This window comes from Equus caballus, chromosome 1 (genome assembly GCF_041296265.1).
Source record: "Equus caballus isolate H_3958 breed thoroughbred chromosome 1, TB-T2T, whole genome shotgun sequence".
Taxonomy (NCBI): Eukaryota; Metazoa; Chordata; class Mammalia; order Perissodactyla; family Equidae; genus Equus; species Equus caballus.
The window spans coordinates 60578947-60591334 of NC_091684.1; the positions used below are offsets into that span (position 1 = coordinate 60578947).

Below are 12388 nucleotides of genomic sequence, written 5' to 3' on the forward strand. Positions count from 1 at the left end.
CTGGTCCCTTTCCCGACCTGCAGCTCAGTTAAGGAAGAGCCCCGCGGAAGACCTCCTTCCCTCTTTGCCGCAGCCCATCAAATGGAGCCAGAGCAAGTAGGAAGCTGAAGGCCTAGGGACTGAACTAGCCTTTTATCCACTGTGAAGAAAAGAGGGGCCAGCAGCCTCAGCCTCCTTCCCTGATAGCGGGGAGCGGGCTCTCTTGGTGCACGGGTGGGTGGGACCAAGAAGCCGCCTCACTGTCCATTTGGCAAGGGAGAGTGGGACCTGGCACAGGGTCGCCTCAGCCCAGCAGAAGGGGCGCTGCCTTCAAACTCCCTCCCGGCTGCCATGCGGGTCAGCAGGGGCCCTGCACGTTTCTTCCGGGTCCACATGGCCACTGGCAGCAGGAGGGTCTGGCCACAAAGACAGCTGCCGCCTTGGCTGTGTGTGAACCTCATCTCTCGAGCAGGGCTTTTGGATGGCCTAGTCACTTGTGTCTAAGGACCACACTTGAAAAGGTCAGCGCCTTCGGGTGGATTTTGCACGTGGGTGATTTTTAAGTAGCTGTCACTTGGCTAAGCTGCCACCTCCCTCCACCAAATGGATTTTCTCTCAATTGAAAAAAAAAAAACCAGCGGAGATGAAGTGGTTGATGGCAGCACTTGCCTTACAGGTTGGGGGTGGAGAGAGGAGATCAGAGCGACAGGGCTCTGGGAGGAGGAGCGGGTGGGCGACAGGAGCCAGGTGATTCCTTTTCATCCACTGCTTGTTGGTTTTTAATAAAGAAGTCAAACTCGGTTTGTAGATTTCCCATTAGGGGACAATAAGCTTTTGTAGAGGGAGCCACTGAATTAGAACTAATAGCGAATGCAGCGCCAGGATCCGGGGAAATATCACCGCTAATAAGTTTCTGCCTCATGCTCTGTCACTGACATTCTTGGCACCGTTGCGTGCAGCCAAGCAGAAGGCTTAAATATATACGTGTAGGGGCCACTTGTGCCCACTCCAGGGGGATGCCCAGGCCTGCTGCTGGGCCATTGGACATCAGGGAGTCCTCACACCGCCAGTTCTCTGAGGCTGGGGAGACGACAGGTCAGCAGGAGCTGGTGCGCAGCCCAGAGCCAGGGTCCAGATTGGGCAGAAAGAAGGGCATTCCTTCCTGGGCCCCCACAGGCCTGGCAGGAGGGGATTCTCTGGCATCCCAGGGGGTGGACAGCCAGGTAGCGTGCCTCCCTCTCTTTCGTGCTTGCTCAGCCAGAAGTAACTCCAGCAAAAGAGGCTTACTCCAGGAGTCTTCCCCTCAAAGAGCTCCCAGTTCCGTGGGGGAAATGAGTCCCTCGGAGCACGCACCACTGAAGTCTGCAGCCTAAAGATGCCCCAGGGGGCTGTGACCCAGTCTGACCCCCGAGCTCCGCACAGGGCTCTCGAGGAAAGGGCAGAAGTCTCTGAGTCAGGTGGGCCAACAAGGCTTCCTCTGAGAGGGGAACAGGCAGGAATTCTTGTTGAGTGATTGCATAAAGTAGGTGGTGAGTGTGAGCGTCTTAAAGGGTCGGGAAGTCTCCTCCGAATGTGGAGGAGAGAGATGGCATGTGGAGTAACAGGAGGAGGCAGAGGCTGTGCCTGGGCCCCACCCTGCCAGTTCAGCCCCATGGCCACTGTGCCTCTGACCTGGTCACTGGCGAAGACTGGGCCAGAGGAGGGATTGCTCCAGAACTGGAGGTGGTGGGTTGTGGGCCAGGTTTACCCAAGGGGATGGAGGAGCCGTTGTTCTTGTGTGTGTGGAGGGTTCTGGAATTCAGACTCTGGGAACCACCTGACCCCTGCCTACCACTGCCTACTCGGGGTTGGGGCACTCCTTTCTCCCTTCACTTCTGGGAGGGCTCCTAGAACCTTCCGCCATCGTCTTGGTGGAGCTGGTAGGGAAGTTCCGAGCGGGCATCCCCAGCATGGGGGCTGATGAGCTGAGGGCGGGAGAACTGGAATAAGCTTGGAGCTCAGCTGGAGGACCCATGGGGGGCCCAGGGGAGCTGGAGCTGTGGGCAGTTCTGATTGCTGCCTTCGTTCTCCATCTCCCTGGCCCTCATCATCCCTTCCCAACCCCCACATGTTTCCCCAAGGCCTGTCCTTCCTTCTTGAACTATAGCCCAGCCAGAGGGGCACCTGGCTCCCTTGTGACACCCCACCTGGCTCTGGTTATACATTGAGGCCAGAGTTCCTCAGTGCCAGCCTTGGCCAGCCCCAACTGCCTCCCTGGTTCCTGCAACCAGTCTGTTTTTCTTCCAGGATGAGAATGACAACCCTCCCACCTTCAGCAAGCCTGCCTACTTCGTCTCCGTGGTGGAGAACATCATGGCAGGTATGGGCCCAGGCAGGGGAGGGCGAGAAGGCAGGAAGCCGCAGTCCTGGCACATATAGTATGCAGACCTGACTTTGCACATGAATTCGGGAGGTCTGCGCCCCTCCCTGTCTGTGTCTCATGACAAATGAAGGAGGCTTTGGAGATGTCCAGTGGTCTGCCAGCCAACAGCTCCTCGCAGAGCACCGACTATGTGCAGACACTCCACTAGGCTCTTGACCCCTGCCCTCCTGCGGCTACCTTCTAGCAGGGAAGAGAAGAGTGAGCGGTGATTAATTCAACAACCTCAATTAAACAAGTGTGTACAAGAGTTCCAAGATTATGATGCTGTGAGTCAGGCCCCTGGGGCTGTGATGGCAGAAGGGGTGGCCTTGAAAGATGGCATTTGTTCCTATGTGAGGATGAGAATGGGAAGCTAGTCCCTGGGTAAGGTCTCAGGTGGCAGGGCCCAGGTTGCAGACCCAGGACCACCACCTCTGCACTGAGATTCCAGGCCACCTGCTCTGTCCTTGGCTGACAGCTTCATTCTTACACTAAGAGTGTACTACTCTAGTGGGGAAAACACCCATAGCAGGAATTACTGTAGGAGCCGGAGGAGTCAGAGGACAGCTGGAGTCGTCAGGGACAGCTGGAGTCGTCAGGGAACAGCTAGAGGAGTCAGAGGACAGCTGGAGGAGTCAGAGAACAGCTGGAGGAGTCGGGGACAGCTGGAGGAGTCAGGGACAGCTGGAGGAGTCGGGGGCAGCTGGAGGAGTCAGAGGACAGCTGGAGGAGTCAGGGAACAGCTGGAGGAGTCAGTGGCAGCTGGAGGAGTCGGGAAACAGCTGGAGGAGTCGGGGGCAGCTGGAGGAGTCGGGGGCAGCTGGAGGAGTCGGGGAACCACTGGAGGAGTCAGGGGCAGCTGGAGGAGTCAGAGGACAGCTGGAGGAGTCAGAGGACAGCTGGAGGAGTCAGAGGACAGCTGGAGGAGTTGGGGAACAGCTGGAGGAGTCAGGGGCAGCTGGAGGAGTCAGAGGACAGCTGGAGGAGTTGGGGAACAGCTGGAGGAGTCAGGGGCAGCTGGAGGAGTCAGGAAACAGCTGGAGGAGTCAGGGACAGCTGGAGGAGTCAGAGGACAGCTGGAGGAGTCAGAGGACAGCTGGAGGAGTCAGGGAACAGCTAGAGGAGTCAGTGGACAGCTAGAGTCAGGGACAGCTTACCAGGGGTGACCTTCCTTGGCACCATGAGGACTTCTAAATAGAGCCTAGGAGCACTTTCCCAGTGTCTGATGATTTTCTGGGTGGGTGCCAGGCTGTGCCCAGCCACCCTCCCCATCCCGATCAGGCATCCCCTGGAGAATGTCACTGCTGAAGTGGCTGCGTGCACTCCCTACCATCCTCAGGACCTCTGCTTAGGAGTGGCCTCATCATGCACTTAATCCTCTTCCACATTGAGTGTGCTTGGATAAAGGGGTGTGTCAGGCCCCTGTACCTGTCCTCCTGCTCCAGGCAGGACTGAGAGTCAGGTCAGAGGCCCCAGGGCTACCTGGAAGGGGCCAGAATGACCTGCCTGTTCCACGGGCCCCCTGCCGGGCCCCTTCTGTCCCCAGGGACTACTGATTCTTCAGCACAGTAGCAACTGTGGTCTGCGGCTGGTGACAGCTCCCACCTGCAGGCTTCACCCCCCGGGGTCCTCAACAACAACCCCACAAGTGGGACTTTATCATTAGACCCATTTTACAGAGGAAGAAGCTGAGGCTCAGACCAGTCAAGCTGCTTGCCAGAGCTCCTGCAGGATCCCAGCCTGGGTGTAATGCCTCCAGGAGTCTGCACACTCGGCTCCCCGCTGTCCGGCCAGGGCTGGCGGGGGCTGCAGCCCAGAGCTCTGGGGGCCACAACCTCAGCTCCTCGCTACCTGGCCAGGGCTGGCAGGGGGCTGCAGCCTAGAGCTCTGGCCAACCTGGCCTCAGGGAGAGCCATTTTCAGGGTCTGGCCAGGGCAGCTAGAAAGGCTGATCTACCCCCCTGGATTTCACAGAGATGGAAATGAAGGAGGACCTTAACTGGACATTAAGGAGAAAATAAAAACCCTTATAAATGCCCCTTGTGCACAAGATAAAACAAGACTGAGAGTGAATACAATAAATGTAAAATAATTTAATATGGAGCTTCACTTCTTTTTGGTTCAAAGTCAAAGCTGGTCAATCTGAGTGTATTTAATATGGCAACCAGCCAGGGAGGGGTGGGGAGGGGCAGTGGTGTGCCTTCTGAGTTGGGCCAAGAGTGGGAGGAGGGAGGGCCCAATCCATCCAGGCTCCAGGCCCCCTCCCTTGGAGTCTGTCCCCCTTACAGCCCAGGATCTGGGCTACAGGAGCAAGTGGTTGAGCCCATTCTGATCCCTGGGTCACCCCTGCGGGCAGGCTTCCTGCCTCCTGAGGGCTGGTCACGGGGAGGTCCCACGTCCCACTCTCAGGGCCTAAGGCTGCGAGCCTCTGGTGAGCAGCATCCCCCCACCCGTCCCGTTGTCTCCCTGAAGGAGCCACAGTGCTGTTCCTGAACGCCACAGACCTGGACCGCTCCCGGGAGTACGGCCAGGAGTCCATCATCTACTCCTTGGAGGGCTCCTCCCAGTTTCGCATCAACGCCCGCTCAGGTGAGCCCTGGTCCTCCGCGCCTCAGGCCGACTCTCCATACCCAGCCTGGGGCCTGCAGCTGGGCCAGGTCTCCTCCCTCTCACAGGAAGACCCCATTTTTGAGCAAGCCAGCTTTGAGCACCTGGTTTTATCCCTGAATATTAATTTGAGTGTGATTACTGACTTTATCCCCCCCAAAAATCACAACATGAATTTGCCCACTAAAGGGTGTCTTTCAGTGGTGAGGAGCCCTGTTGTGTGTAAAACGTGTTCCATTTTACAAGGAGCTGGCTAACAGGCCTCTCTTCAGGGCCACCTTTCTCAAGCCTAGGTATCCCCTCCCTCAGCTGCCCACCTCGCTCTTGCATCCTGGCTCCTCTTCCTGACACACTGCATGCCTCAGTTTCCACATCTGCAAAATGAGGATGATCATATTCAGACTGTAGTGTGGGTTAAGTGAGTCATTACAGGGAATACCCTTAGAGGAGTCCCTGGCACAGAGCAAGTGCTGACAAAGTTAGGTTATCGTCATCATTTTCTCTGGTCCTTTTGCCCAGCGGCCCGCCCCCATCTCCAGCTCCCTGTTCAGCCCACGTAACTCTCACCTTTCTCTTCATTTCTCCATGTGCCTCCCACCAGATCTCTCTCCACCTTAAAGCTGGGCGGCAGTGGGAAGGGGCAAAAAAAACCAAGGAGAGACTGCAGGCTTTTCAGCCAGAAGCTGGGAAGGAACATGAGGCCTCTGGACATTCATGCATCTATTTCTTCAGATATCAATGGGGCTTGCTCTTTGCCAGGGGCTGTGCGGGAATGGAATAAGACAAGGCGCAGCCCTCAGGGGGCTCCAAGTCAGCTTAGGGAGCATGCAAGGCTCCCCACTTCCAAGTACCTGTTTCTGTGTTAGGTAAGGGAAGTGTAGATGCTAAACAGGCAAACCCTGAAATCTCAGTGGCTTAACACAGTAGAAATTCTAACTCACACTGCAATCCAATGCTTGTTCAGTGGACAGGCTTCCACATGGTGATTCTAGGACCCAGGCCCCTTCCATGTTGTGGCTCCAAGGTCATTGCCAAAGGGAAAAGAGAACATGGAGTATTATACAAGGAGATGTTTATGGGCCAGGCCTGAAGGTGACATGCACCACTTGTGCCCACATCCCAGTGGCCCGAATCAGGCAATAGCCCTGCCCAGATGCAACAATGGTTGGAGAAAGTAGTCCCTGGCCTGACAGCTACTTTCCAGCAACCATTCCAGCCTGGGAAGGGAGCAGGAATGTTTGGTGGGCTCTGGCCATCCTTACCACAGGCGGCCTGTGGCCCAGCCGGGCATCCAGTCTTCCTGTTAGGCATGCCTCCCTGCTCCAAGCTTACCTTAATCTCTTTCATCCCCTTTTCCTGCAAGCTTGGGGAGCAGATGGTTGGTGCTGATGTGGACAAAGACTGAACACATCCAGGGCCGTCCTGGGCCCTCCTCCCTGCTCTCAGGAGCATCCACCCTCAGCGAGTCCGTGTTTCCAGGGGACTCAGAGAAATATTGTTCATTAACATTAACCAAGTTCTCAGCCCTAAGTGCTCTGACCAGCATCGTCCCTTTTCGCCTTCTTCCATTTTCCATATGAGGAAACTGAGGCACAGGAGAGGTTAAGTAACTTGACTGAGGACTCAGAGAGCCTGAACTCCTGACTCCAGAGCCCAGAATTTAAATGCTACATTATTTAAAGCCATGTTACAGCCACATGCCGCCACCCAGGTCCAGCGATGGGCACAGTGACCTTTCAGCACCCCGCCCTGCCTCCCAGTCAGGGACCCCGTGTCCACCCCGGGGCCTTTAATAATGACATGGACAATTTCCTGCAGCCTTAACACAGCTCCTTCAGCTCCAAAGGTGTAAGCGTTTTCCTCTGAGCTCCTCGGTCAAATTAGCCAGGCCTGCTCCACAAAGGTGGCCTTAATTGGATCTAATTTCCCAGACAGGAGGTGCCATCTATCATGCTGACAAGTTCATGTTTAAAACTTTTTAGAGATTAATTTCTTCCTCGCCCTGCCAATTAATTGACACCACCCCAGCAAGGAGCATGGCTCGGTGGGCAGACCGTTGCCAGTCTTTTCTTCCTGGCCGTAGCACTTTCACTGTCCTGACCCCCATCCCCACCTCCCTCTCAGCCCTGCACAAGCCAGAGGACAGGCCAGTGTGGTAGGAAGGAGGAGTCCTAGGGACCATTGACCCAGCTCCCTTATTTATGGTAGAATAAACCAAGCACAGAGAAGTTAAGCAACTTGCCCAAGGCCACATAGCTCAGGCAATGGGGATAAAAAGATTCATAGCACTCAGTTGCTGCCCTTGGAGAGCTTCCACAGCCCATTGGAAGGAAACCAGCATTTTCTGTTTGTTGGTAGTGTCACCTATAGTTAACCTAATCCTCTCAACAGCTCTGATTCAAAGGCATACTAATCTTCATTCTACAGAGGAGAAACTGAGGCTCAAAGAAGTTCAGCAACTTTCCCAAGGCCAAGCATCTGGCAGGGGCCATAATCAGAATTCAAATCTGGGTCTCGCTGTCCTCCAGTATAGGCCCTTTCCTGTGGTCCAGTGAGACGGTGATGGCCTGGCTCCCGTGGCGTGCTGCAGCCACTGTCCCGGCTCACACCTGCTCCCAAGAGCCACTTGTATCCCTCTCTTCCCGGCTCCGTGCTCGGTGCCTTCACGCTGGAAGTTTAAAACGGGCCCTAGTGGGGTATTTACACCATGGAAATCGGCAAGCCTTGTTTTTCTTTTGGGGAGCTGGTTGTCAAGCGTTTACTAGCACACCACTACCGGGTGACTCCCATATTGTATTTATACTAAAATACAAAGGAAAGCCAAACCAGGCTGACAAAAATTATGGTCTACTTTAAATGTTTATATTAATAGAATAACTTGCTTATACACTGAAAAAAATTGAAGGCAATATAATTAAGGAAATTAGTTTGTAGCTATTAATTCTCAACGTACTGTAGGTTGAAATGTCCAGTAATGAGTCGCAAGTCGGAACACATGTGAAACACTTGGTGTGCTTCAGTCCTGTTGCTGTATTTCTGTGACTGTGTGGATAAATAGTGCCCGGCGCTATTCTAAGCTTTCCATGATAACTAAATCCACCCCACAACAGCCCTATGAGGCCAGTCCTGTTATTGTTCCCTTTTGACCAGATGAGGAAACTGAGGCACAGAGACTTTAAGTAACTAGTTCCAGTGATAAAGCCAGTAAGGTAAGGTCAAAAGTCTAAACGAGAGGTCCTTTGTGACTGAGCTTGAGGCCAAATGGCCCTCCTGCCCTGTTCTCCAGCCCCCAACCCCATAAGCAGCCTAGATTTTCCCACATCTGGAAACAGCTACTCCTTACGGGGTTATATTGGCCCAGCTCTGAGTGCCAGTTCCCAAGGCCTGGGTGCTGTCCCCCTCCTTCTGTGAGCACCAGCTCCCACCCTCAGCATACACGTGCATGCGCATGCACGCACGCACGCACACACGCACTGCTGGATCATTTGATCTTGCAAATGTCTCTCTTTCATGCTCTGACTCGCCCTCCCTCCCTGACCTCTCCCTGACCACCCCAACCCTCCCTGCTGCACCCCGTCTCCTGCAGGTGAAATCACCACCACCTCCCTGCTTGACCGTGAGACCAAGTCTGAATACATCCTCATCGTGCGAGCAGTGGACGGGGGCGTGGGCCACAACCAGAAGACTGGCATTGCCACCGTGAGTGCCCACCCCTCCTGTGCTCCCCCATCATCCTCAGGTTGCACCTCTTAGGCCTCGGGACACAAAGTGAGGCGTGTGAGGGTGGCAGGTACCAACTCACTGTCAGCCAAGGTCAGCCCTGGGGTCACCGCAGCTATGGGGAAAAAATCCATTCCCACCTGGGACATGGGGCACTTGGGAGGGGCAAATATTTTCTTCCCTGCCCGCAAAAGACCAGCTGGGCAGGTAGCAGAAGGCATGAGCCCCGTAGGCCCCTCCCTGCCCTGGCACCTGCCAAGAAACAGGAGTAGGTATTCTTGCCAGGAAGAGCGGCTCAGTGCAGGAAGTGGGGCCCTGGAGGATCCCTGGGGCTTGCACCACCCCACCCTAACCCTGTGGTGCTGAGAAAGGATGCCCAGCTTCCCTACCATGAGCAAGTAGGACCCATGAAGGCCTGGAGCCCAAGGTCATGTCACCCCGCCAAGGGTACCTCAGAGAGTGGAGGCTGAAAGAAGGACATCTGAAGGTCCAGACTGAGCTCTTAGCTGCTGAAGAGTACGGGGGGGTGGGAGTCAGTAAGACCCTATGCGGGAGAGGCTGCAGGGGACGGGCTGAGGGTTCACTCCAGCCGCCTCCCCTCCTTGATCCTCGTTTGCTCTCTTTGGCTCTCCCTGGAGAGCCCTCTCCTGCCCTCTCTCATGGCCCTCACCCTACCCACAACAGCTGCCCCCATCCTTGTCCAGCCAGAGGGGCGGGGGTTAGTATCGCTTGGCCAGGGAAGAAAAATCCCCAGCGCCCTATTCTATCATGAGAGGCCCCTGCTAATAGGATTCACAGCTCTATAAATAATTTACCTGGGTGGCAGGTGAGCAGGGAAATTGCTTGCCTTGTAGCTGAGACTGACTGGGAAGCCCAAGGGATTCTCTCAGACTCCCCACCCCAAACCTCCACCCTGTCAGTCACCTCCAGCCAACACTCGGGGTGGCGTGGGAGAAGTCCCAGGTCACAGGAAGGATGGCAGGGCATTTCATCCTTTGCCAGCCTCCTGATGGGGCTCGGAAGGGTCGTAGCTCCCTCCTGTCCTTGAAAGCCCAGGGTCTGTCCCGAGACCCCCAGTTTGGGTGGAGGTGGTGGAATTAATGCCAAGATGCCCCATAGGCACCTGAGTGTGTCCCCCTCGTGGGCCCTGCCCTCACGCAGCTCAGCTAGGTGCTTCCCACAGTGCCCCTTGTGGCTTCGCAGGTCAACATCACCATCCTGGATATCAACGACAACCACCCCGCCTGGAAGGACGCTCCCTACTACATCAACCTGGTGGAGATGACCCCGCCAGACTCTGACGTGACCACGGTAAGTGGTGGTGGGACAGCAGAACTGCTGGCTGCCCTTCCGAGGGGGTGTCTGCCATTCCCGTATCAGCCCATGGGCCTGCCCACATGGGACCAATGGACTTAATGTTTCCCTCTGAGCCAGTTCCTTGGGCAGAGTTCCAGAAGCCCTCTTGCATGGTGAAAGGCGTTCAGAGGTCAGGGGAGAGCCCGCCCCCGTCCTCGGGGACAGTGGGCTGCAGGCTTTGTCAGAGGAGTGCAGGCAGCCCAGCGACAGTGCCAGGGGAGCTAGAGCTGCCTCAGCTTGTAGCCACTCCTGCCCTGAGACCCCAGGATTCTGGCCACCCCCTCAGGAGAGCCCCCACCCCTCCCGGCCAGGCAGACCCCTCCCTCAAGATGCACAGGCTTCAGCTCCACCCAGCCTTTCCTATGCCGCTCTGTCACTGCAGCCATGGGCCTGGTCAGCTCCCCACAGGCCGACTCCCAGCAAGGGGACTGAAGTTCCCCCCAGGGATCTCCTGGCATGGGATGTTCCAGGTTTGCACAGACCGCTGTGTGTGCTGTGTGTGGGTACATCGAAGTGTACCCACCGAAGTGCTGGGTGACTCGAGGTGGGGAAAGGAGACACAGCCAAAGCCTTGGGGTGTCCAGAATGGAGACCCATGTCCTGGGGAAGCTGAAGGAAGCCACAGTTGAGCACCCCACTTGATCTGCTCTGCTCTGGGGTTCACATTTGTGAGACCTTCTCCTCCCCTCACCCTTGTGCCCCATTTGGCCTCATTTGGGGAGGCTTGTCCCAATGTCCAGCTCCACAGCCACCCACCAGCCCTAAGATGGACATGAACCTGACAGCTCATGGCAACCTGATATACTGAATGCCTGGGACATGCCAGGTGCTGTGCTGGGGGCCTCTCGTGAATTCTCTCTCCTCCTCATAATGTCACGTGGCAGATGGACTCCCTGCTCCCATTGGACTGTGGAGGACACAAGACTTACAGTTTGAGGGGTTTGCCAAAGCTAGTAAGGTCCCAGAGCTGGTGAGAGGTTGAGCCAGGACTCCAAACCAGCTCTATCTGACTTTGAAACCACCTGGCCCAGCCCTTCATTCCTCTGCTGACTCAGGGGTGCCCTGGCAGGTGGTCTGGGCCCTGAGAACCTGGAGAGCTGGGCTGGGATGGGAGACAGACGGTAGCGTTCACACCCAGCTCTCCAGGAAGGCTGCCCCACCCTGAGCTCAGGCAGCCTTGTCTCCCCACCCCAGCCCTCATCAGCCACACCCAGTAGTGACGAGGTCCACCTGGGTCCAGGTGGGAGAAGATGTCAACCTAGACAGAAGGACAAAGAGAGAGGGAGAGGGTTGGCAGTCACACCTGTCCTGTTCTCCTTTCCCCGTGTTTAAGATCTGAATGGTTCTCAACTGGTGTTCGGGTCCCCCTCCCAGAAATTCCAGTATGATGGGGACAAAGGGTCTGGAATCTGTGGTTTTTCAAAGCCCCAAGCTGGGGGATTCCTTCCCACCCAGGGCCAGGTTTGGCAACCCCTACACTAGGCCATTTCCACGGCTCTGTCTAGGGCTTCAGATCTGATGGGTGCTCTCTGCTGCCACCTCGTGGGCACTTGGGCTCTAGCCCAGGACAACCCGGCAGGGACCCCAAGAGGGCTGGATGCCCACCTCTGAACACCTCCTTGCTTTATGTTTCTGGGAAATTCCTCCAAGAAGGAATTGGGGGGCAAGTGAGGGAAGGGTCTCTGGGAGAAAGTGGCTGCATAGGACACCAGCCAGGGTGCCATTACTGAAGGGTCCACCTGCTGGGCAAAGGGTAGGTCTGCAGCCTGGGCATTCTCAGGTCTGCTCTCAGCGGCCTCTTGGGGTTTCCCGCCTTTCCACACCTTATTCAGAGCCATGGACGGGTGTGGACAACGGGCCAGGGGCCTGCCGCCAGCACCTCCCCCTCTCCAGGAACCCCCAGCAGACCTGCCGTGAGCCCCACCAGCTTCCCTTCCCAACCTGTGTGGGAGCCAGTCTTTCCCAGAGCTCCCTGGGCCCAGGCTCGGCCCCTGTACCTCTGGGGAAACGGACATGTGAGCCCAGCCCCCGGCACAGGGTGGACGTGGACGTTCCTCCCCGGGCACAGGGTGGCCACAGGATCGGGCTACTCGAGCTTTTCAGTGGCCCCTGGGAGTGTCAAGACCTAAAAGAATATATAATGACTCATAAGTTCAAAAAAAGGGCAAAGTCAAGATTAAGACTGTTCTAGTAAAGATCTACCAAATACAGTATGACAAGTTTAATCATTATGAAATTTCGTGTTTGTAAAAATTTCATTACATTTGAGGACAAATTATAGGTTCAATTTTCTAGAATTCTTGAGAATTTTCCAGAATCCTCTGGA

At 55.9% G+C, this 12388-nt stretch overlaps 1 protein-coding gene across 1 annotated transcript in view; it reads left to right on the forward strand.

The window, feature by feature from the left end:
* Positions 1–12388, forward strand: part of LOC138915047 (cadherin-23-like) — a 315540-nt gene that overhangs the window by 269421 nt on the left and 33731 nt on the right. The window contains exons 18-21 of the mRNA XM_070226845.1: positions 2266–2338; positions 4852–4968; positions 8573–8685; positions 9910–10017. Coding sequence (XP_070082946.1) covers positions 2266–2338; positions 4852–4968; positions 8573–8685; positions 9910–10017 — 411 coding nt within the window. The remainder of the gene's footprint in view (positions 1–2265; positions 2339–4851; positions 4969–8572; positions 8686–9909; positions 10018–12388) is intronic.